The 25,615-nt window shown below is 47.2% G+C and overlaps 1 protein-coding gene across 2 annotated transcripts; it reads right to left on the bottom strand.

Moving 5' to 3' along the window:
• Window positions 1–25,515, bottom strand: ubr1 (ubiquitin protein ligase E3 component n-recognin 1). Of its 2 annotated transcripts, none has more exons than XM_035425322.1 (47): window positions 25,278–25,515; window positions 23,575–23,831; window positions 22,555–22,633; window positions 22,077–22,187; window positions 17,542–17,672; window positions 16,968–17,106; window positions 16,502–16,564; window positions 15,988–16,111; window positions 15,522–15,629; window positions 15,328–15,416; window positions 15,079–15,177; window positions 14,810–14,967; window positions 14,612–14,711; window positions 14,328–14,456; window positions 13,747–13,927; window positions 13,538–13,599; window positions 13,217–13,327; window positions 13,010–13,075; window positions 12,812–12,913; window positions 12,649–12,712; window positions 12,179–12,303; window positions 11,984–12,036; window positions 11,740–11,842; window positions 11,586–11,634; window positions 11,242–11,396; window positions 10,510–10,609; window positions 9,925–10,028; window positions 9,720–9,800; window positions 9,313–9,494; window positions 8,746–8,948; window positions 8,486–8,579; window positions 7,935–8,087; window positions 7,576–7,676; window positions 7,294–7,378; window positions 7,043–7,191; window positions 6,512–6,567; window positions 6,275–6,371; window positions 6,014–6,081; window positions 5,516–5,663; window positions 5,029–5,116; window positions 4,117–4,253; window positions 3,711–3,819; window positions 3,059–3,115; window positions 2,894–2,971; window positions 2,079–2,249; window positions 1,868–1,969; window positions 1–1,768 (listed from the first exon to the last, which is right to left on the bottom strand). In XM_035425322.1, exons 1-47 carry the CDS (start codon window positions 25,416–25,418, stop codon window positions 1,627–1,629), a joined length of 5,304 nt encoding a protein of 1,767 aa, XP_035281213.1. In that variant the 5' UTR covers window positions 25,419–25,515; the 3' UTR covers window positions 1–1,626. The 2 variants fall into 2 exon arrangements, with proteins under 2 accessions (XP_035281213.1, XP_035281219.1); XM_035425328.1 differs by having other exon boundaries at window positions 13,217–13,324.
• Between the last annotated feature and the right edge of the window lie 100 nt (window positions 25,516–25,615).

Genomic DNA, 25,615 nt, shown 5'->3' with positions numbered 1-25,615 from the left:
TCCAGATTACGTGTTTTATTCAGTTCAGTCTGCTGCAACAGCACATACGGCAAACTTCAGAGAGTAAATAAAGGAAATTCGGAAATAAAACCGAAGACAAATGGCCCATAAAATGCACATTACATTCCTAAGCATGGTAATATAGTACATGTGCGTTCCACTCGGTGCTTCCGCGTTTCAGCATGTACGTGCGTGTGTGTGTGTGTGTGTGCACGCGTGTGTGTCAGTAACCATACCTGTAGGGATTTTTAGAACTCCTGGCGCTGTAAATCTGGTGATCGCTTTATCTCTATAATGAATTACATATTTTTAATAACTATATATATTTATGCTTTTTCTTAAACAAAAATGGTAGGAAATGTCAATGAAAAACTGACTAATCGTTTAAATTCGAACTGTAATTGGCACTGCAAATTGTAGCATGTACGTGTGTCTGTTTGTGTGTGTGTGCGTGTGTGTCAGTAACCATACCTGTAGGGATTTTTAGAACTGCTGGCACTGTAAAGCTGGTGATAATTTTATCTCTATAATGAATTATATATTTTCTATAAATATATATATTTAAGCTTTTTCTTTAAAATGGTATGAAATGTCAATGAAAAACTGACTAATCGTTGAAAATAGGATTCCAAAACAGGTGGCTGGCACCCACACCGAACACAAAGTGCTCAGGGCCACGTAATGACGTTCTCAACAAATGAAACTCAGTGAAAGTGTTGCGTTCATTGCACATGCATGACCAGAAAACCAGCAAGAGCCGTCGCATATCGCAATGCGGGTCAGTTACAGCAAAGAAAGGATGGCCCCAAAAACTACAATCCCCTTATGTACACGAGTTAAATAATGACAGCAAAGGTAGGGTACCGGCAGCCATTCAGAGACCAAGAGCTCTGGTGTCCTTAAACACAGAGCTGAGTTACTGTATATATCAAAGCAAATACAGGGGAATGCTAAGCCTGACGCGTGTTTCCGAATGGAAGTGTTCATAACCTTCTAAATTTGTCATTTCTATATCATATATTTTTTTTTGCATATAAACAGAAAACTTATATATATATATTTTCAAATTCCATATAGATAATGAGAACCATCAGTTTCTGAGGACTGGACATAGTGGGAAGAATATGGTCTTCCAATAAAGACAAGAAGCATTACAAAAAGAAAAGAAAAGAAAAACTACTGCCTTATCCTGAAGAGACGATTTCTCTTCTCAATTTCTTGATTCATTAAATGTACAGTACACCATCTTCAGGTCTTTTTAAACCATGTCAAATCCTCAGATAATTCACAGCACCCCCTGGAGGGGACTCGCATGGCGTGGGCCAATGGCAGGGTGGAGTCTGAATGAGGTTTCTGAAGGAGCTTCACGCGCGGTTGTGGCCGCTCTTCCAAACAAACCGTTCTAAAGTCCCGCCGGGGCCGGTGATCGACCCCAGGCCCGACGGGTGGAAAGGAGGCCCATCTTTCCTCTCCGTTCTCCCCTCGCCCCGGCCCGATCCCCAGCTCTCCGGGAGGTCTGAACGCCGAGGGGAGGGGGGGGGGGGGTTCGCGTCGGGAGCGGCTGGTGGGGGGTCTTCTCCGTGGCGCCGACTCGACTCTGCCTCTGGCTTCCCGTTGGCGCGGTCGTCAGAGCATCTGCCACTCGAGGGCGAACATGACGCTGACCACCTCCAGGCTGCGGGCGATCTCCTCCAGCACGCAGTGCTGCTGCCACAGCTGGTGCAGCTTGCGGTAGCGCTCCGGGGACAGGTGCAGAGGGTTCCCGCGCCTGCAACGCACAACCGCCCCTTTCCGTCAGAGCGGCCAATCGCAACCCGCCGTCCGCGCGGCTCGGCGGCGCCGAACGAGAGACCCGAACGAGACTTACCCGAGCTGGGGGTCCGTCTCCCCGTAGTCGTCGAGGTAGGGGGCGGGGTACGTGCTCCCTCTGGTCTTACTGGCCATCAGAACCACCTCACACTCCCGAATCCTGCGAGGAGGGGAGAACAGAGCACAGCCGTGACTGCGACGCAGCGATGACATCACAGAGGCGTCCTTCCATTACGCGAATACGGAGGCGGCCGCCTCGGCCCCCGTACCTGAGGAACATGCCCACTCCGGCCCCGCAGGTGGCAGCGTGGGCGGTGCAGGCGCCCACGTCCTCCCCGTCCATCTGCTCCTGGCAGCACGGGCTCTGAGAGCACAGCATGGCGCCGCAGAACAGGCACAGCGTCGGGTGCTTCCGGTCCTCGTCCGACGACTTGGGGCACCTGCGCAGGAGGGCAGAACCACAGCCTGACACCCGGACTGCAGCCTGACGCGAGCGTCAAGAGAGGGCCAGAGCTCTGGACACGTGATGCGGTTCACAATGTACCCACAATTCCATGCGGTGCCACACTGCCATGTAGTTTTGCAACCTTTGCTGATGAGGAAGAATAGATGTGTTTCGGCGAAGCAGTGGTCATGCTAGCCCATGGAGTCTTTGGAACGCAAGACATTTCAAAATCTGCGTTTTATATTAATTCATTGTGAATGAAAAAAATTATTATTATTTTGCCATATTTTTTTACTGTGATGCCAAATCACAATAAATGCAAGTCATTCATAAATTTATTATGACAGTAACAGAGGCAGCTAGAACTAAGCAATAAATAATGTTCTGGCAACGATTTTCGACGATTGGCTCAAAGAAACAGGAGATATTATTTTGTTGTGGTTCAAGTCTTGGTCCTCAACCAAGTAATGTTTAAAAAAATAACATTAAAAAAAGACCTTGGAATGTCTGTGAATATACAGTGAATAGTCAGTGTATTTCCTCTGGCATTTTGGCTCTTTTTTCCTCCGTTAACACAAAACACAGGAGTAGATGGTGTTGGGAATAGGTTGTGTTGGTGGGGGCAGGGCCTGCACTTACTGAAAATGACAGGCCTGGTTCAGCAGAGCGCTGTAGTCTTCTGGAAGATCTATTAACCGGTTTTGTTTCCGTGGATACCTGGGAAACAGAAGCGCTGGGTCATTTGCTGCAATCTACGCATTTGGCAGCAGGAGGCATCAACTGGAGGACTGAACCGGGGCTTACGCAATCAATGGAATCTCTCCTTTCAGAGCTTTGGAAATTGCTGGGTTCCCACACCACCTGAAAAAACACACACACACACACACACACACACACACACACACACACACACACACACACACAGGCACACACACACATACACACACACGCACACACAGGCACGCGCACACACACACACACACACACACACACAGGCGCGCACACACACACGCGCACACACACACACACACGCACACAGGCGCGCACACACACACACGCACACACACACACACATACACACACGCACACACAGGCGCGCGCACACACACACACACACACACACACACACACGCACGCACACAGGCACGCACACACACACGCATACACACACACGCACACACAGGCGTGCACACACACACACACACACATACACACACACGTGCGCGCGCACACATACACGCACACACAGGCGCGCGCGCGCACACACGCGCACACACACATACACGCACGTGCACACACGCACACAAGAACATGCATGCATGGACAGGCACGCACGTAAACACAAACAGACAGACACACATGCAGTTAATTTCAGTGCTGAACTTAGACTGGTAAATATTAATTGTTAAATGTTTAAAATACTGTATTGACTTGAGAACAGGACTGAGTGAGCTACCTCTGCATTAAGGGGGAGACTGTCTCCTTGTGTTCTTGGAAGAGCTGGAACAAGTTGGAGGGTAATGCCAGATAACTGCAGAGCGCCTCCATCTGGACATCAGGGGACACTGCCACGGGTGCACAGAATCACATCCCTCACTTCAATTAATTAATGTATGCAAACACACTAAACATACTTGAACGACAAGACACTTTACTGTAGCCCATCATTCAAAATGAGTCTACCTTGATTACAGTGATTCTACAGCACTGAGAGGCATGGTTAATGGCAGGGAAGTAATGGCAGCAATCGATAACTGCCAAGTCCACTTAACTGTGGTATACGTCTAAGTATGACATCATCAGATTACTTCCCACCGACAGCACAGAACAGTACTGCAGTTTGATTTCCCAGCGGCAGTCACCTGCAGTACTGGAGAGGTCCTCTGGAGGGAGCACTCCTGTAAGGCAGTTGAAGAAGAGAGCGGCGCAGCGCAGGAAGGAGGTCGCTCCTCTTCTCACTTTGTCTACAATAAGCCAGCCGGGCACATCTGCCTTCAGCCTGTTCGGAGAAAACATTGCTCAGAGCACGTCCCAATGAAGCCCAGTGCTGCCTCCTGGTGGACAGTAGAATGCTCTACACTCCAATGTCCTGAATAAGTCCACATCCAAACTGAACCTAACACAAAGCAACCGACCCCATGACTGCCATCAGATGCCAGCAGACCTGATCAAACAGGCACCAAGTCCACAGTTTTCCATGCAGCTAATAATAAGAGAATTATCTTATGCTGGACTAATACACTGGAAAATATCATAGAGGCTTGAATATATTTAAACCCCAAAATTGATATTACAGTTTGGAAATATTCATTAAAAAATAAATTCAACTTATTATTTGACAATGAAATTACAGCTAAATCCTTCAATCAGTAACATAATAGGCCTAATACGATACAACAGACAAGCACCAGCTAACAATAAAAGCTAAGCCACTTACAAAAGCATCAGCAAAATCCCTTTAAATGACAGGCTCATTTTCTAGTATTCTCTTATACCTCAGTCTCAGCGCATGTTAAATTCACATTTTTGAAAAAAACGGCATGGAATCATATGCAACAGCACTATTCAGAGTGGCACAACTGTGTCCACTTGATATGTAGGACAGATTTCTAGTTTCTAACAGATTTCTAGTTTCTAGTTTCTGAATGCTATTTTGTTTACTGTGCACACACCACTCCACACACAATGACAACACACATTGATTGAGAAATAGAGAAAACAAGGCGAGGCTGTTTGGCACTGGAAGGCACCTAATGGCAGAATGGTCTAATTACCCTTCAGTGTGCTGTGACACGGTCCTGTACAGCTCAGCGGCCGATTTCTCCTGCTCTCCCTCTTCTCCTCCCATCACCCCTGTCGTGTCTGATGACCCAAGAAGAGGGAAAATCACAACCGTGGTGAAAATTAGTAAGTAAGTCGATAACAGCCAGCCTAAATTGTTACCTAAGCAGTTTGTCAAGCGTCATTCTGCATTCTGCTTTGACTACAGAATATGTTATGTTTTATTTAGTCTACTGCAGAACCTCCCCAACCCTGTTTCGGGAGATATACCATCCTGCAGGTTTTCCCTCCAACCCTAACAAAGCACATCTCCTTCAACGGCTACAAATCTTATCGAGCTGCTAATTAGCAGGATAAGGTGTGCCAAATAAGGGTTGAAATGAAAACCTACAGGACTGCAGTTCTCCAGGCACAGCATTGGGAATACTGAATTTGAATTCCTCAAAGCTTAGTCCCTATGGTGCGGACTGAGGGACTTACCCTGACAGGAGAGCAGGATCTGCAGCACGTGCACCATGGTGACCAGCTGGAGGAGGTGAAGGTGGTTGTAGGCGGAGCTGATGGCAGAGGGCTGCAGGTCCACAGTCTCCTCCTGGTAGAGCGCTGGGATGGCCAGCACCAACCCCACCTGCCAGAAGCCACGGAGAGAACAGTGAGTGTACAGTACACTTTAACCCTTTAAGGTGTAAGATCACAAATACCTGATTAGAATGTTCTCAACGGAACATTCTAATGCTGATGTAACAATCATTACTGGCAATTGAAAGCAACAGAGTTGACTTACAACTTTGGGGGGGGGGGGGGGGTATTCCAAAAAAACATACTCTGCAATGGATTAAAGAGGACATGCTCTGTGCTATGAGTACCCTGAGCTAAGTCATAAAACTCTCTGACATTCATTATCCCACAGGGAGATGGGAAACTAGAAGCAGAGGCGTAATCGCCTGTCTTAAAACTACAAACGAGGAGCTGACCTACCAGGAGGTGGAAGCAGTCCACTTCCAGGATAGAGGGAGTTCCTTCCACACCCTTGACGGGCAGCAGAGCTGGAGAAAGAAACAGTTCAGCGTACAAACAGCACTGCGCAGCGACACAAACCCACCCCGCTCTGAGGAAGAGTGGGAATCACATCCTCGCAAGTCGCCGTACGGGTCAAAGCGTTCGGCGCTCGCGGTCGCTGGCGGACTCGGGCAGAGCTGCCGCGCGGGCGGTTTCGTTTCCCGGGGGACGTGCGCGTACCTGCCAGCATGCCAATGAAGTGCTTCTGGATGACCGCCGGAGGGCACTTCAGCCTCTGCGCCGCGGAGAACTGGACCACCGCCTTCAGACCCGCGTGCTGAAAAAGGAAACGGAGACGGAGACGCGTTCACTTCGTCCGCGTCGGCGAAACAGAGACGGCCGGGCCGGGGATTCGACAAAGGAGAATATTCTGGTTTCCGTAAATATTTCATTTTCTTAAAATATCACAAATCTGACCTGTCTGTCTTGTAAGGATCCAAACAGAGCCTTGTCCTCTTCCTGCAGCATGTTCTCTGCAGGGTGAATAAAATCATCAATAATAGTACAACCTGTCTGTGCCACCCCACAGACACCATCTCTGCATTTAGCCAGGGTAAATAAAGCAGCCATTGGCAGGCATGATACAACAGGGACAAGACAGCTGTGATATCAACATACTCACAGAAAACAGAGAAGAGCTGCCCACCAATCACGCAGTATGTTGGTAATAACCAATAGAATAACACTGATGGTGATTGCTGGCATACTTTCAACGCTACTTCCTGGTAATTCCGATACACAGGATCCAAGAAGTACACTCAGAAAGTATCCACCAGTCACTCTCTGTGTCATTCCATTGGTGATCCACATGCTCAATGATTGGCCATGCTCAGTTTTCTGCCAGTAAGGTGACGTCACGACTGTCCAGTTCCCAAATTTATGATCCTTTATGAGGACTGGTACCAGTTGTTGAACTCAACAGTAAAGCAAGGCAGCGTGGGTCCTCACCAATGGCCTGAATGGTGAAGGCACAGGTGTTCCAGGCCATGATTGGCACGCGGGGGTCCAGCTCGTTGGGCGCCACCTTCAGGCCCACGCGGTGCACGGTCGTGGCGCACACCACCAGCATCTCCGTGATGCTGTCCGAGTACTTGGTGCTGGGGGAAGAGGGAAGAAAGGTGAGCCTTGTGTCCGAACCCCTCTCGCCCGCCTGGGGAGGAGCCAATCAAAACCCCGCCCAAGGGGACCCCCGCACTCACGGGGCCTGGACGCCGAAGCTCAGGATGGATCTGAAGTCCGCCTGACCTTCCCCGTAGAGCTGGCCGTCTGCCTCTCTACTGCTCTCTGTCACAAAATGAATCGAGCATGTCTCAATTTGGGGCTCATAACGCAGAGGTAGGAAATGAAAGGGCTTTACTGCTGGACTGATGCATATCACCCTTAAACTGATTTACTGGTCAACAATACTAATCGGCACTACAGTATAGTGGTGATACATGTCAGTGCTGCACAGTGAGAAGACTGTTCGCCGCGGGCCTTACCGTTTCCCTGGGAGACGGGCTGCAGCCCAGTGACCCGGGCCAGGATGATCTGGATCCAGCGCGGGAGGGTGAGGAGCTGGCCCACCAGCTCTGCGCTCTCACTGTGGGGGACACACACAGGCTAATGCAACACCACAATGCAGCACCACAGAGACTGGAGGGAGTAGAAGTCAGCTCTGAATTTAGCCTAGCACTTAACCTGCTTGGCTCATTTAGAAGTGCATAAAGTGAGCAAACTGCCTCAATCCAACTCCCTGTCTATCTATGTCACTGTTCATGCATTAGCATTAAATAAAAGCAATTCCCTGAAACTTGCTACGCAGCAGTGGGTAACCCCACAGGAAGAGGAAGTGACCTACTAATTGAGGGCGAGGGGCTCCAGGGGGATGAGGGGGACCACGGTGTTGCAGAGGGACTTGCAGAGGGGGCACATGTACTCGCCGTTCTCCAGATCCACGATCAGCTCTGCGTGGAGCCGATTCCGCGTGGTGTTCTGCACCGCTTCGAAGTACCTGAGCCCGCAGGCAAACGCACGCGCGCGCATGCATGCACACACAAACGCACAGACACAGAGACACAGAGACACACAGACACACAGACACACAGCAGACACAACATCTATGAGGCAGGGACCGTTCAAAACCATAGGACATCCTAAAGGAATTCCAGTGAAAATGTGAGATCCACAGTGACTAAGAACAAAAATCCTTTGGATGTCCCGGTGTTCATTCGTGTTCGCAACACTGAACATTAATGATAATGCAACTCCTCTTTCTGGGAAATGATAATTAGTGATCTAGACCGCAATTATCATAATTACTTAGATCTACCACTTCAAACATAGCTCCTCTTAATGGTGCTGCACTAGCAGACTGTCAATTGCTGCTAAGAGACAGTGGCAACGACTCACTTTTGCCAGCAGGTGGCGTGCATGACGTGGCCACAGCTGCCTGTGTGGGTCCCCACGGCCAAGTCTGGGTGCATGAAGAGGGGGTCGAAGGTTTCTGCCATGCAGAATGAAATGAAAGAAGCGTTTCAGGCCAACGTTCGATATTCTCCATAGCGCACCGATACAGTAGCCCCAGATTAGAGTGCCGTAGTTCAGGCTCTATTTGCTCGTTAGTGTCCGCGTAGCATGACCTCCGACCTCTGACCCAGTGAGCGACTGACCTGTGTTAGGCAGGGTCTTGCCTCTGGACTGTGTCAGCACCGCGGACCTCTGAACGCACGCGGTCAGGACCATGGCCGGGGCGTTGCCCTGCACCTCCTGCTCCTCCTGGCACAGGATGCAGGTCAGCCCCTCCCTCTTGGGCACCGTCACGCCCCGCTGGGGCCCCACTGCCACCCGCGACTCGCCCAGCTCCATGGCAAAGCTGGCAAAACACAGGTACCACTTACAAACAGACACTCATTGAAGCACGCTTTCAGTGACCCCGATGCACTGCAGTAAAACACCACTATTCCAACATTTCTACTGCACCACTAACCAAGAAATATCCCCTTCTGCACTTCCAAGCCCACCTCTCCATCACAGTGAACGAGAATACCTTTTAGTCCCCCACGCTCCACAGAAAATCAATTATTCCAGAAGAACCACACACGGAGTGGGAGTAAATAGCCTCTGGCCTGTTCACTTGTCAGTGGATGTGAATGATGCCTCCTCACATTTTAATGGACGGTTCCTTCTGGTCAACCCACCGCAGAGTGGACATGATCGGTTCCCATTTGCCCCCTCACCTCTCAGCGGAGGCAGAGGGCTCACCCTGGCCCCCGGTCTCCGGCATGTTGTCATAGAGCATCTTGTGCGTCTCGATGAAGTTCTTCTGCATGGCCGACATCTGGGCCATGATCTTCTGCCGGTGGAGCTTGGCCGCCTCCGCTTTCCTCTTCCGCTCAGCCTTTTCCTTGTCGTGAACACTCTGCACAACAGGAAGAAGGCTCTTTACTTCCAGGACGATTGACTGCCCCCAACAGTGACATACTTCTCCCAAGGCGTTCATGTATGGGAATAGAAGGCTTGTTTTTCACTGTTCATTTTCTGCCCAATGAGACACAAACATCTGAATCACAAGAACAGCCAAGCTAATGCCGGGGAATCTGATGAGTACAAGTTGCTGTTAACACATTTGCTTTCTCACAGTTACCTCCTCTGGCTTGGCATGGTCCAAACTCATGGAGGTGTGGGGGTTGGACTTCTCCCGAAGACATTTTACAGTCTCAAAAACCTAAGAAGGGGGAACGAGCGGAAAAAGGACACGGTCACCATTCTACCAGAGCCAACATATCAGGGTGGGCGACTGCTTCAGTTTCAGCCAAAACTCTCTCCTGAGCGTTACTAAAGGCTCCCACCTGCAGGGTCCACTTGATCATGTCCTTCTGGCCCTCCAGAGCAGCGAGTGACATCAGCTTGGACAGGACTTGGAAAAGGGACTTTCCGTGCTCTAAGCTGATCCCTTGGAAAACCCCAAGCACAAGCAGGTGAGACAGGAAAAACACTACCAAAACCACAGCCTACCAAAACCCAGAGCTGGGACACACCCTGCTGGCGTGGCATGTTTATAAACGAGGAAACATCGCCAAACTGTCAGCTGTTGCTCCCTCCAGCTGAACGTAGGCGTAACTCCAAACAGGCCTAGCTATCGCACACAGCAGGCAAATTCCTCAGCAAGGTGTGCAGGACGTTCAAGAGTACTACGCTCTTTACCAAGCCAATGGCTTTCCCAAGGGTTAAATACAAACCAGTGTGGTCTTCACGCAGACTGGTAAGTGTTGTACAGGACAGAACACAAATCAAACTGATATTATATGGAATAGAGCTGGCAGGATTGATAAACAGAAATAAAAATAACCCAGTACTGCATGGCTCTCATTTAGCAGTGCCTCACAGACATGCAGATGTGCACCCCCACACTGCTCAAGGGCAGAGAGACTCACTCTTGGCCTTGAGGCTGAAGTCAAAGGCCACCTCCTCCTCCCGGCCGGCTTCCAGCTGGGCCTTTTCCTCCAGCAGGGCTTGGCCAATGAGATGCAGGGCCTGGGGGTCCGCACGCACGGACAACAAGTACACACAAGACAAACAGGCATGCACCCACACAGACAGACAGGCACACAGAGACACACACACACAGACACAGACACACACGCACACACACACACACACAGACACAGACAGGCACACACAGACACAAACACACACGGTGAGCATAATGCTGTTCATAGTCGAGAGATGTACAGCCATTGGGTACTTTATCTCATTTCTAAGAACTCCCTTCCTGGTTTTCTGCCTTCAGCTAGAAATGGCGGGCATTGGGCTTTTGATGTTTTGTTTTCTTCCCCGTTCGGTGACTACGTGTCTGTAAGAAGGCTGCGTATGTCTGGACAGCTTCCACATACCACAGGGCAAACGTCAGCTTCTGCAGAATTTAGAACCAGAAGTGCGCCCTGCTGTTTCTGGCCAAGAAAAAGTACATCCAAGGAAACGCAAGCCCCCTCCTTTTTAATCTGTGGAAGAGCTGCACCCTGGGCTTGGAGTGATGAATCAGGAATGAGAAAAACAGGCGAGAGAAGAGACAGCAAACTGGGCAGGCAAGAGAGAGAACACAGGCACAGTAACAAAAGAGAGGGAGAGTATGAGGGGAGAAGATGAGAGAGAGAGGGAGAGCGCACCCTCTGGATCATGGCCTCAGTCCACTGTGTGACCCGGTCCTCCACCGCTCTCTGGAGAACCCGTTGCAGAATCTCGATGAAAACGTCGCAGTCGAGCAGGCGCACGATGCTGGAGAAGGCGGGGGAGAACGCGGGCGGGACCGGGGGCGGCAGAGCTGGGAGAAGGGAGAGAGAAAAGGAGTCTTCAGACAGAGTCGGGCCTCCTCAGACAGCAGAGAGGGAGGTGCAGCATGAGCTGGCATCGCCTGAAGGGAGCGGGCAAGCCAAGGGCAGACGGCTTGGTTTTTGTTCACAATGCAGGATTCAGAGCCGAACTGAGTCATAACCGAGAAGAAAGGACTCACCTTTATCACTGCCTTCCTGATTCCTCCTCTTCTTCTGGGCATCTTCAGCCTGAAATACAAGAGACCAACCACATTACGCTCAGGAACCGAAAACAAAGTCCTGGTAAGTGTGAGTAACAGTTCTCTCGAGACTTGTAGAAGGAGAGAGGGGTACCTTGCTGTGCTGGGATTTAGAATAGTGGTAAAAGAAGGGGTTGAATTCCTGAAGACATTCTTTCTTCACCTCGTACAGACCATGGCCAGAGACCCCAGGCTTCCTGAGGTAATGCACCAGAGCACATGCGTCTCATAACTCATACATCTTGCACACACACACGCACACACATACACACACACACACTTCATAAAAAAAGATAGATAAAATAAAGCCAAAAGGAAATTAGAAGCCCTCAACTTACTTAAACGTAGAAACTTTAGGAATAACACTTTCAAGACCGGTTTCATGGCTCTCCTGTTAAGACAGAGGTAGCAGCCTGATTAACACAACAGATGCAGCATTAGCAAGACTTGCAGGGTATCCGAACAGGGTTGATCCATTACCATGGTAGGGGTTTTGGTTATTGTTACGAGTTTAGAATCAGTGCAAATCTCACATTCTCCGGCAGGCCCTTGACCAGGCTGCTGTGGGCCATGGGCTCGATGCACAGCAGGTGGATCACCTCCCTCATGGTCACGTCCTCCTTGGTCACCTGACTGATGCCCGGGACATACCTCTCACCTGCAAACCAGGAGCCCAAGAGTCAATACATTCTGTCACCATGGTACCACAACATCCAGGAGGGGGTGAGAAAGATACAGCACAGCAAATACAGCACAGGCATGTTAGCTAGGTCATTAACACTTTGAAGAGTAGGTTTTTTGTTTTTTGAACGTTGTTTCAAAATTCTACGTCCGTGTTCTAGAACTTTCAATTACCAGTAGTGACTGTTAAATCAGCATTGGAATATTCAGTTAAGAACATTCTAATCACATATTTGTGATCATAAAAAGGTTAATGGGCACTGACACAATTCATAGCCAGGCTTTATGACTAAGAGCAGCATGCAGCAAGCAGCACACTTGCCTATGATCATGATCAGAAGGTGAAGCATCTCTTCTATCAGCCTGTTCCACTGCTTCAAGATCTCCTGTTCCATGGGAAAAGAACGATCCTCAACCATCTCGCCAAAAATATACATTCCTCCGAAGCTACATTTTAGGAGTTAGGCCAGTGTAGTGCTTCTTACCTGATCTCTACTTGAGGACTTCCCGTTGAAAACATCAAACAGCTCAAATCTTTGCAAGATAAGTATCAGAAAGAGGTCGGGGTCCATTTTAGAAGCTGCGATCTGCAAGCACAGTAGTTCTTAGGCATTTTGGAGTGGTAGTTTTTCAATTATAACAACATCAGCCACATGGGTTACTGGGTCATGGTTTTTGCATACCTGAAGCATGATTATGTCCTTATCAAACATCTCATCCCTACATTTCACATCCTGGTAATAGTACACCTGGAACAAAAGGGAATTCATTACTGAACTGCTGCTGAGCAGTGCATAGGCAAATCACATAAGCAAATCCCACTTTGCACATACTGAAAAAGGCCGCCCATTAATGAGCGGTTGTTATCCTCTGACCACCTCTCCCCCTACCTGGCTGACGAGCGACAGCCCGTTGCGACGCCACATTTCGGCGGAGACCTGAGCGGCCAGCACGATGCAGCGCAGCGGGTGCTCGGCGAAATGCACAAAGTCACAGGACTGCTGAAATGCACACAGGACCACGTCCATGAGCGTTAGCGCTGGAGAAACAGTCGCCAGGCACAGAGTACTCAAGAAAACACGGGAACACTGAGCCGCCAAACACAGGCTGACTGACTGGCACAACACAGAGGTTGACTGTGTTAGCACCAAACATAGGTCAATTGCGCAGGTACCACACACAGGCTGATTTGGCTGGCGACAGGTACCCACCGGATCTACGTATTCGTGGAGGCGTTTAACAGCCCCGGTTCTGCACAAGTGGACGTAAAGACCTGGGAACCACAAAGAGGGGGTAATAAGAAATTTATTTAATGAGCAAAGATGGCCAGACAGACTGATGCACAAAAACGGGTCCGTAAAAAGGCCTTATTTGCGGCCTTAATGGCAGAGGTCGGGGGGACGGTCAGAAGGGCCCTCACCCGCGAGCAGCCTGGAGATGGGCAGGTGGATGCTGACCAGATCCTGGGACACTTTGTAGGGCCGGTAGTGCAGGATGTGCTTGCACATGTAGGAGTCGACGGGGTCGCTGAGGAAGGGCTGGTTATTGCAGCGCACCAGTGCGCTGTGGCACTCCCTGAAAGCCAGCAACAGCACCTCCTCCTGCAAGAGAGCTCCTATTAAAACACAGGCACAGCAACAGCACCTCCTCCTGCAAGAGAGCTCCTATTAAAACACAGGCACAGCAACAGCACCGCCTCCTGCAAGAGAGCTCCTATTAAAACACAGGCACAGCAACAGCACCTCCTCCTGCAAGAGAGCTCCCATTAAAACACAGGCACAGCAACAGCACCTCCTCCTGCAAGAGAGCTCCTATTAAAACACAGGCACAGCAACAGCACCTCCTCCAGCAAGAGAGCTCCCATTAAAACATGGGCACAGCAACAGCACCTCCTCCAGCAAGAGAGCTCCCATTAAAACATGGGCACACTCTCACTGACAAACACAGCAGAGGTGACCCCGGGAAGGGGTCACAGACACCGAGTCGACCCCCTGGACTCACGTCAGCCGCGCACCAGTCCTGGAACATGGAGAGGATGTGCCGCAGCTGGATCTGGATGGAGAACCCCGCCTCCCATTCCGGCTCCACCTCGATGTGCTGGCCAAACTGACGCTTCACCTCCTCCATCCCCTGAGAGAGACAGCAAACGCAGAGGTTCGATTTATGCCATTCGCTTATTTCACACGTACACAGTGCTTACACTACCGCAGTAACAGTCATAAACCCAGAGATATTGCTTATGACAAGTGTGTGGTACGTAGGCTGTGACTATGAAGACAAAGTACCTGCATGCAGGCCAGCATGCCCAGGAAGGTGCGAAACCCCTCCAGGAACTGGGTCCGGAGCTCGTCGGTCCACGCCGTGGGCTTGCTGATCAGAATATACCTGTGAGGATGGGCGACATTCACACATTCAGCGTGAAAGGGCATGGGGTATGATGCAAAGAGCTAGGTCCACCTCGGCCAACCACGACCGTCCCTCACCTGAGGTCGTGGAAGATAACCTGGATCCTGAAGAACTTGTCCGAGTTGTATCCCTGGAAGTGGAAGCGGTTGTTGGACTCCAGGTGCTCGGAGAGCATCTCCATCACCGTGTCGACGATCACCTTGATAACGTTCCCTTCCTCGATTAGCTGCCTGGCCTGAGCACGGGGGGGACAGGGGGGTGAGGTTAAGCATGGGGAGGCACGTTCTGAACCGCCTCCGGCTCGGACGGGACAGGACGGGACGGACTCGGCGTCCGGGGCGCTCACCAGGGTGGGCACGGTGAAGATCTGCACCGACAGGGCCGTGACGGAGATGCTCCTCTCGTGGTCGTCGTTGATGAAGTCATTCTGCAGCTGCTTGTAATGCTGAACGTGGACAGAGAAGCAGCACGCGTTCACTACTGTCTTTCTGCCACTCAATACGATAACAAGCTAACCTCGTGATCTCACTGACGAGGATAGTAGGGAACAACGCTTTCACAGCAATATCCTGTTTGTCATCTTTGCAACACTCACCTTGGTAAACTCGATGGCAAACAGTCTTTTGTATTCGGTTTCCATCAACAAGCTGCAGACTATCAACTCGTGGACGATCTTCCGAGCTCCTGAGAGAGAAACACAGGTGATGTTGGACCAAAAGGCTATAGGATGTTAACACGGGGGGGGGGGTATAACTGCAGACCTCTGCCTCCGGTGGCGTGACCTCTGACCTTTGTAGAGCCTTGCGTCGTGCAGCATCAGTCGGCTGATAAGGCTGGTCTGGTCTGAGGTCGGGCCAGGCTCCAGCGCAACTTGGCAGAACACCTGCCTGAACCCCACTGCGGACAGAGAACATTAATAGACATTACATTACATTACAGGCATTTAGCAGACGCTCTTATCCAGAGCCACTTACACAACTTTTTACATAGCACTTAATTTGCATCCATTTATACAGCTGGAAATATACTGAAGCATTGCAGGTTAAGTACCCTGCTGAAGGGTACAAGAACAGTGTCCTACTTGGGAATCAAACCTGTGACCTTTAGGTTACAAGACCAGCTCCTTAACCATTATACTACACTGCCGCCCAGACTGCTGCATCACACACACAAACACCAGACCACAGCCCGTTCCCGAAGGCCCGAAGGCTCCCCGTAAAAACGGGCGCGTTTAGGGTTGAGCGGCGGTGCGAACCTGAGTAGCCGATGACCTGCTGGAACCAGGCCCCCAGCCGCATGGCGAAGCTCTGGTGGGCCATGACCGCCGAGTGCAGGATCTCCACGCGCAGCGGCTGCAGGGAGATGTGCTCCGAATTGGACTGCAAAGCGCACGCAAACACAAACATTCAGAGCTGCTAACGCATTGGGCCGCGTGGTGTTATTTGCAGTGTTAAAGGGAATATCACTTTATGACACTTCTGGGGACATTTTAACAACCTACCCGGGCTTTTGTGTGCACCCCACTTATAACACTTCTGGGCTGCACACAAAAGCCCAAGTGAAATTCCCCTTTAACAAAGAAACATATTCACATAAAAAAACAGCACTCTGCCCATTCAACAGAAAAAAAACACCTAAAATTACTGGTCACAAAGCATTAGTTATTATATAATACAGAACATGTTAACTAGGTTTTGACATTGAAAGCCATGGAATTTCAAGGTACCACAAACAGACAGTTCTAAAACCACACGACTCCCCACTCTCACCTGGATGAGAGACTTTGCATGCAGACAGGACTGATGGCTCCCTCTCTTGACTGCTCTGCGCCCCTGAAACAGAGACAAAGCAGACAGGTCGTCCCACAAAGCTTAAAACAAACTGTTTTAAAGAACTGAAATACATTCAAACTTAGCTGGACTTGCAGGTGCTATATATAAGTTAAAAGGTATGTTCAAATTATTTTAGCTATGAAGATGTTCATCCCAGGCTAGGACTAACAAAAGGTTGCCTATACATTGCAATTCAAATGTGCCTTTTGTTTTCACTTAAGTTAGGAGAGATTAGCACTCAACAAAATGACCTTTCCAAATAAGGATTCTACAGGCAAAACTAGTTCAATCAATGTTAACTGACCACAGTATATCATGTTAATATCCTGAGACATTATGGAACCAGACCGTTGTTACAGATTATTAAAGTCTTGGTGACACAGAGGCGAGCACGCAGGCGTACCTCCTTGTCGATGAGGGTGGTGTGCGTCTGCGCCGCCTGCCGATCGCACTGCACAGAGCGCTGGAGGGTGTAGATGACGTGGTCGTACGAGTGGTGCTCATCGTTGTACAGCACGCAGTAATATGCGTCTTCCTTCACGCTGTACGGACATCGCGGAATCAATCGTCACCGGTAACGGAGCGAGATTTACATTTCAGTCCTGATTTAGTTGACCGTAAACATGCCACTGGCAGCCAAGTCAATGCTGTTCACTTCTAGTATTGACTGTATTGTGAAGTGGTTGAATTGCGATAACAGGTTTCTTGCCGGGTTGCCAATACAGGGCTGCCACTAATAGAAACACTAAGGGCAATAGGCCAGTAAGGAAGGATGGCTTCTCCTTCACAAATGCTTTCACTTTCTTTTACAATGTGTTTTGGGGGGGGGGGGGGGTAAAATAAAATAAACCACACAACTGCAACCATGGTAACCTGGTAATCCATTACGACCTGACTGGCGTGGTTCAGCTGGTTAAACAGGGATTTCAGAACCAATCGTGCAGACTTAAGGTGTGCGGGAAGGGAAGCGTGTGTACCTGGGCTGCAACTCGGGCGGCAGTTCGAAGTTCTCCTCCCACACCAGCAGGTCAGCGGTGTAGCGCAGCAGTACCTGGAAAAGCTTCTGAGCGCGATCCCGTAGGCCCGCCTCCAAGACGCAGTCCCCGTCCTGCAGCAACAACGGCTTGCATCATCGGTCCGAAACGAGGCCTAGCAAAGGCCTCTAAGGCATCTCAACGACTATCTGACTTGCACTAGGCCTTCGCACAAAATAAATACACCCCTGGAACGGTAGACGGGTTCTGCGTTTTCCCAACTCAGTAATTAACTAATTCATTAAGTTCTTGAACACCAAGGAAGAACAGACGCTGCAATTCCAATAGATAATACCAGTACATAATTTTAACTGGCAGAAACTGAAGATCCTAATCTGAAGAATGTTAAAATAACCTTTTAATAACCCTCACTTCCTCTAAATTCCTGGAAAAAATGTCCCATTAGCCCGCAAGCAGGCCTCCCTGAGAACATGGTTAGAGAGCTACAGCAAAAACAGAGCTGAAATGTTTACTTCCTCGTATGCAGCAGTTGTGAACCTTCTCGGGGTACAAATCCCATTTAATTACGTAATGGGTTTAACGCATTAAGTAAAATTGTATTCCATAAAGTTATCTAACCTTGGCGTGGGGCTCAGGCCAACCCCATTGGCAAAATTGTTTTCAAGTATGTTCATCAACACCACCCACTACATCACACCACCATGTCAAGAGGTGGGATGGAATCTATCACACAACATTAAACAGTGATATTCCATGAAGGTCTTCGTAATTAAACCAAAGAGCCCGTTTAATCAGAATGTGTCACAGCTTGTTACGGCTATTGTTTATTTCCAGACATAAAACACGCACAGAACAGAGCAGCGGCCTTTAATTCAATAGAAGCACCTGCTGTTTACGGAAAGAGCTGGAGGGCAGTGTGTTTGCAGATCTTATCAGGAAACCAAGTGAGACAACTGACTGGGCAAAAGGACTAACACCTCAGCAAAAGAACATCACAATTACAATGCTACTCTTTTTTTATATTAGTCCGTTGCTTGTTTTCAATGAGCAATAGTATTAGTGTTGACACCTTCAAGAACAATATTCTGAGCAAAAAAATTATCAAAAAAAAACAAAACAAATTAAAGCCGCAAGCGGCGTTGGGAGGGGTCCAAGCATTGGCACTATTGCGCCCCCTATGGAGCGATTTTTAAATGGTTATGTCCTCATGATCATATACCTTCACCCAACATATCTACTGAATATCATGATGATTGTACAAAATATTGTTGACTTACGGCCAATTTTGTACTAAGAGACGCTGTCGGATGACTTAGTTGCATCGCCATGGATGTGTCCTGGCCGCTTCCCGTAAAGGCCTTTACTACGTCGTAACACTTAGGCCCTGTCCACACGTATACGGATTTTTCTGAAAACTTAGTTTTTTCCCTCCGTTTTGGCCTCTCGTCCACACGAAAACGGCGTTTTAGGTCACTGAAAACGAAGCTTTTTGAAAACGCCTTCCAAGGTGGAGATTTTTCAAAACTCCGGTTTCTCTGGTTTCTTCCTATAATAAATTTATTAATAATAATTTCCAAATTAGAATACCTATTGCTACTGAAGTGAATCGAGTCGAAGCTTACGCTGTATCAACGAGTGAGTGCACAAGCGCAACTTCACCTCACTTGGCAAGCTTAGTTGCTACTGCCATCTAGCGAAGATTCTGACAAATACACTTTTCATCCTCTCAATCAGTAATGTGGGAGAGACATTTCCCTGGCTTTTACATTTGACACAAAACTACTGAATGTCGGAAAATTCTAATACCGAACCGTTTCTTTTTTTTTTTTTTTTTTTTAAGTACCGAAAAAGTGCTGAAGTTTCGGAATACCGTGCAACACAGACACATATTCCAATCTATTGCTCAGTTTAGCAGAGAATGCACACTTCAGAGCGCCTCAGAGACAGATAGAATAATAATACATATTTCAAATAATAAATACCACATTGAAAAAAACAAAACAAAAAACGAAATATCAACTCACCATCCGTGCTACCTGTGAGCTGCGCGCAGAGTAGCCTACCTTATTTATTTCAACATTGGCAGACTACAGCATAAATTGCATCTTTTGTTTATATTCAATATTAGTAATTGCAGCGAGAAACTGCAGCTGTAGACACAAGAAAGTTTGTTATATTATGGTAGCAACGGAACGAAGCGGACTATATATATAGGCTATATTTAACGTCATTGTTTTATTATACCAGCGTGTTTTTGCGTGTTTGCAGAGAAACTCAAATACTATCAATAAAAATGGTTTAGCTATTTCTCAGCAAAATGACGGATGGGGATCGGACGATATGAAAAGAATTTTCAACCGTCCACCACGTTTTAGCAATGTTCCAAAACTCTCGTCATCACTGTTGCATGCATCGCAAAAATGATTATGCTAACGCTTACATTACAGTGTGAAATATCCACATTATATAATACCACTAACCTATTTAAAGACACTCAATTTCAAAAATAACGTATATAACCAAAATATTTTGAGCAGTAATACTTACATAGCAACATGACATTTTATCTGTGTTCGGTAGTATAGAGACAGAGACAGTAAATCAATGACAAAATCCTATCCGCTTCTGTTTTGCTCCAGAAAACGATGTCAGATAGGTCTATCAGCAAAGATATGGCCTAGTTATGCCCCGGCCTAAATAATAATAGTACTCTCCAAGAAATTATGAAAATCGTTGACAACCTTTCGTTAGGTGCAGCGTCTTTTAATGTTACCCCACAGTGAATGCGCAAATGAATGCGATAAGAAAATTTTCAGTTACGCTGACTGATAAAACGCTATTCCAAAAGCAAAATCAGACATGTACATCGTCAGAAAGCTTATACTCTCACCTACTGAATAAATGAATTGTCAATCAAGCCAGGCTGTACTAAAAAGGGCGACAACGCCGTAAACAACAGGTGTGGTATTACGTACAGCTATTTTTGAAGGTACCCAGGCATCACAGATGCGCGTATATTTCACAAACGGATTGTCCAAGATAATATATGACCACTCAGTCTCAAAAGGGACACCTCTATGCGTAAAACCAACGGTAAGGTTGTATATTTATTCAATACTTAGTCCCAGATATTGACTGTAGAATGACATGGTATCATTTTTTTAAAACGTGGTCTCGTTTATTTTGTTACTCAGTGAGCAGCGTTTTCACTGCTGTATTGGCATATCTTAGGGCTATTGTCGGGTTTATCTTGTTGCTATGACGGAATACAATTTTTTGAGTGGTGAAAGAATATTTTTATGAATGCCCAGATAGATAATATTGTCCATTATGAAGTTCAGACCCTCCCCTCACTGATAAAAACTAGACCCGACGGTGTCGGATTACTTAGTTGCATCACCATGGATGTCTCCTAGCCGTTAGCCATAAAGGAGTTTACTAGATGTCGTAACACTTTAAATTTGGAGCTACAGCTCTTCTGCACCCCAACTAATAAAAAAGTCCAAATGGCGGGCAAACAATATGGCGGACATAGGTGGTCCCAATAGGAAAGTTGTAGAGCATGTTCAGATGCATCGGTCGATGAAGTGTTGTGTTTATCTGACTTATGGTGTGGGAGTTATGACCTTTTAAACATGACCCTTTGTTATAGCGCCACCATCTGGCCGACATAGGTGATTTGTAGTGCCTGAGTAGTGGGGGGCCATAGGAACCCACCTACCAAATTCTGTTGGTCTACAACTTATGGTTGCTGAGCCTCAGACACTTTTAGTGGAGAAAGCTTCCACGCCTCAACTAAAAAGTGAAAATGGTGGGCAAACAATATGGCGGACATGGGTGGTCCCAATAGCAAAGTTGTAGAGCATGTTCAGATGCATAGGTCGATGAAGTTGTGTGTTGATCTGACTTATGGTGTGGGAGCTATGGCCTTTTACGCATGACCCTTTGTTATAGCGCCACCATCTGGCCGACATAGGTGATTTTTAGTGCCTGAGTAGTGGGGGGCCATAGGAACCCACCTACCAAATTTGGTTGCTATAGGACTTATGGTTGCTGAACCTCAGACACTTTTAGCGGAGAAAAATAATAATAATAATAATAATCCTAACAGATACAATAGGGTTCCACCAGCTTCGCTGCTTGGACCTCTAAAGATAAAACCATGCAACAACAAAGCGGGTAATATGCTAAAGGCTAACAAGGGCAAAACAGATTTATAGGTGTTACAATTCCAAGTAAATACTGTTGCTGAAACCTACAGCTGAATCTCTATCCTTTACTTATGTCCTCTCTCTCCCTCCCTCCCTCCCTCCCTCGATTGCTGACGTAGGCTTCCTGCAAGACATTTTCCCAGGGAATTACACGTTCCTGACATCAGAGCCAAGGGCACAGAGGTCATTGGCCAATATTTATCCAAGAGCCTCAGTGCTTCTGGGGGTTTGTCAACACAAAAATGGGAAAGCTAATCACCGCAAATGCTCCACCCACCCACCCAATCCACAGGCTATGACGCCTACCGTCTCCATGGCTACTACGGCCCCTGGGTCGTGTCTGGTGCAGCAGGGGCCCGTCTTCCAGGCCTCCAGGTCTCCACAGTCACAGAAGCCCCCGCCAGAAGAGGCGTGCATCTGAGGGGGGGCAGGGGAGAGAACAGATGTCACTTTGGGAAAGCAAGGGGAATTGCACAGAGATCCGACTAGGACTCCATGGTCGTGACTGATGGCTGTTCCGTGCATGAACCCAGGTTTATTCCATGTCGATATTATATCTCATTGATTTCCCATCTCTATCACATGACATCATTGGATCTATTATTACAGAAAAATAAAGTGCCCAGGTCTGATATGTGTCACTTAAAATGTGCAGCAGTGTGTCTGTTGTTGCAAGGATGGTACAGGCATAGGAATAACAATACCAATTAAATTTAGCTGATAAAAACAAGCTTCTTGTGCACAAAAAACCAGGAGGAAAAGTTCAGATAGAAGGAAGCCCTACCTTGTAGCGATGGCCCTTGTGGACACTGTTTTGGAAGCAGTCCATACACAGCACACATGTGGGATCTATCGCGCAGTCCCTGATATCAAAGACAAAGTGAGGTCAGACCTAAATATTGGGTAAACGCACCTTAATCAAACATACTCAGGCACACCCAGAAGTCAATTGACAATCTGTTCAATAAACCATGACAGTAAACTTGAGACTTTGAGCAGTTTCAGCATATAAATTATGAATGTCTCCCTTTGGACTGCTATGGGGATAGTGAAATACATTCCATAAATATGGGCAAAAGCACCACTGTTTTTAGCAAGCAACCACAATAAAAAGTTATTGCAGTCTGTCAAGTACAGTAAAATTATGACATCACTATCGCAAAGGCCCCAAAGCCTTTGAATGCTCACTGAATGTTGTCATCTCTTGACTATGAAAAGACAAAGATCATTAAGTACATCAATCTGACAGCTCATACATAAGGAATTCCTTATGTCAATACAAAATAGAAGTTGAAAATGAATCTTCACATCAAGGCTTTCCGAAATACAGAATCAGCTTCCCTGTACATGTTCATTTTTGTTACAAATAAAAAACTGCAATTCCTAAAATTTGATGAGTCCCCAGTCCTAGGTTTTCCCATTTAGTATGATCTTCCTTCCAAGGACACCTATCAGATATGCATTTCACACACAATTAATTCACCACTTTTAATTCAAATAAGCCTTGTGTATGATTCAAACCATTTAATATCTGTAATGCAATAGCAAACTCTATGAAAAGAAGGATAAGGCATCTCTGCTCAGGGATGATGGTATATACCAATACATACAAATTGTTTACTGAGGCTCCATGTCAGACTTCGACAGACTGTGTACAATAGTAACAAGATACCCAATGCTTTATATTTTAGTTCGCCCAGCAACTTGCATAGTGGCCAAACCATTTACACTAAACAGTAAGGTAAAGAGAATGCATTGTGTTCATTGTGATTCAGTCCATGGTGGGAAGGTGGGAGTGTCATACCTGCATGAATATGTGGTCTCCCCTTCCTTGAAGACACGACCACAAAGTTGTGATGAGCCACTGCTCTGCTGTAACTTCTCCAGGGCAGCACGTGGGTCCTCCCCAAAGAGGAACCACTCGAGTGGCTGCAACAACCGGCTAACTGCCAGCTCCTCCTCCTGGGGCTGGGGCTCTGCCCCCAGGCAGTAAATTTGTGGCACCTGCTCCACCAGGTACTGCAGCACATCTGGGCCACAGTCCGCTGACTCCCGCCATTTCTGCAAAGGGGGAAAGAATGAGATTTTTTTGTTCAACCTTGCACACGTCCAATATTTCACCTAACTTTTTGACAAGCAGTTTGATCACATGGGAAATCAAAACACCATTCGTGCACTTCCCTTAGGTGGATCACAATAGCACTCCTTTTTTAGATTTCCAAAATATTTATCAGATTCACACACTATTGAATGAAATGAATTAGAAATCCAATTTCAAAATAAATGAATTTTAATGCACAAAAAAGTAAAATGCCTAAGTAATACACAAATTACATAACCGGGATACAATGACCGCTACTTCAGGCTCAACCTTATGAGAAATAGACACTAATGATGTCGTACACGTATGCTAGCTAGAAAGCATCGCTAGAAATCCGGCTACCGACGTTAGCAACACGCTGTCATCCTGTAGCTGACAGATAACAGGAAGGTCATGGATAAGGCACCAGAATGACCTGAGTCAAAATTTGAGTTTTTCTTTCTGTATTGCAGCTATAGACGCAAGCTATCGTTACAAAGGCTTCAGAAACATACCAAATATTAGGCCATGGTTAGCTAGCTAACTACTAATGAAAGTAAAACTGGCTAGCAAGCCACCTAATAGTAACACTCCGTTAATTCGTATAAACATTCATTTAACTCGTCTCTGTGTTTAGCTTGCTAGAGTTTGGCCACCTAGCCCATGACATCCACGTAGTCAGCAGAAAAAAACGTTACAGCTCGTCATAAAGGTTGGTTAGCTGCATACCTAGATAGCGTTACTAGACTTAAAACAAGCAAGTTTTTAAGGCTGCAAGATCGTAAGTGTGATCGAGTAACTAGGAATTCTCGCAAATCCTCCTAGTAGTAACTAGCGGTTAGCTTCATAACATATACAGGGTAACCAATGTTGTTGACAATGTAGTTTTTCTGTTACGTAAAAAATAACATTGCAACTGGTTTGTTCTGTTAATGTTACAAGCTAGCTGTTCAAAAAGGTAACTGGCTAAAGCGTATTTACGCGATCAGCTTGATAGCTTCGTGATGTGACCAAGCCAGCAGTAACGTTAACGCTAGACTACACTAGTTGGTTGGAAAGCTAGGCATCGAGACAGTTGCAATAGTGTGTACGTTGATTGTAACGTTAGGTAAGTCACAGCTACCATGCTCAATTAAATTTAACGTTGTATTATATAATGCGAAGTTGGTTGTCCAATTATAGCTAGTTGTTTAAGTTAACCAACGTTAATCAGAGAAGATTGCTTAGACGTCAGCTAGCTAACCAAACTGAGAACATGCAACAAGCAAGTTAGCATGTAGCCAACAAGCTATGTTTCTTGGAAGGTGGTGAGTTAGTGCCGATAAGTGATATGCACATATATTGATTTAATCGAAAGCAAAACTAAAATACACATTTGTCTGCAATTTTACATAAAATTAAAACTACGCATATCCTTAATTTCTTACCAAACTGAGCTCCAGTGCGTTCACTGTTTTTTCACCTTCCGCCATCTTCCATCTGCCGTACACTGTTACCAGGGGAACTTGGCGATGTAGCTTGTGAATCTGGTGGTTTTGCGACTGTGTGAATTGCGAAAACTCGATCATCCACCGAGTTGTCTCGATGTTTTCCGTACTATTCCGGACAGCTCCGAAGTTACAAGACAACAGCCCCTTCCATTTCGGTCATCTCCGAAGAAGCGTTTACATGTGATGGATTAGGCCATCAAGCACCGACCTTGAGACGGTATTGAATTGAAGCATTTGATTGTGAAATATTGCTTTAAAATCTGACCATATACGAG

Source organism: Anguilla anguilla, chromosome 1 (assembly GCF_013347855.1).
Source record: "Anguilla anguilla isolate fAngAng1 chromosome 1, fAngAng1.pri, whole genome shotgun sequence".
Classification (NCBI taxonomy): Eukaryota; Metazoa; Chordata; class Actinopteri; order Anguilliformes; family Anguillidae; genus Anguilla; species Anguilla anguilla.
Note: the sequence above shows the minus strand (reverse complement) of the source record. Positions and strands in the feature narration are given on the sequence as shown.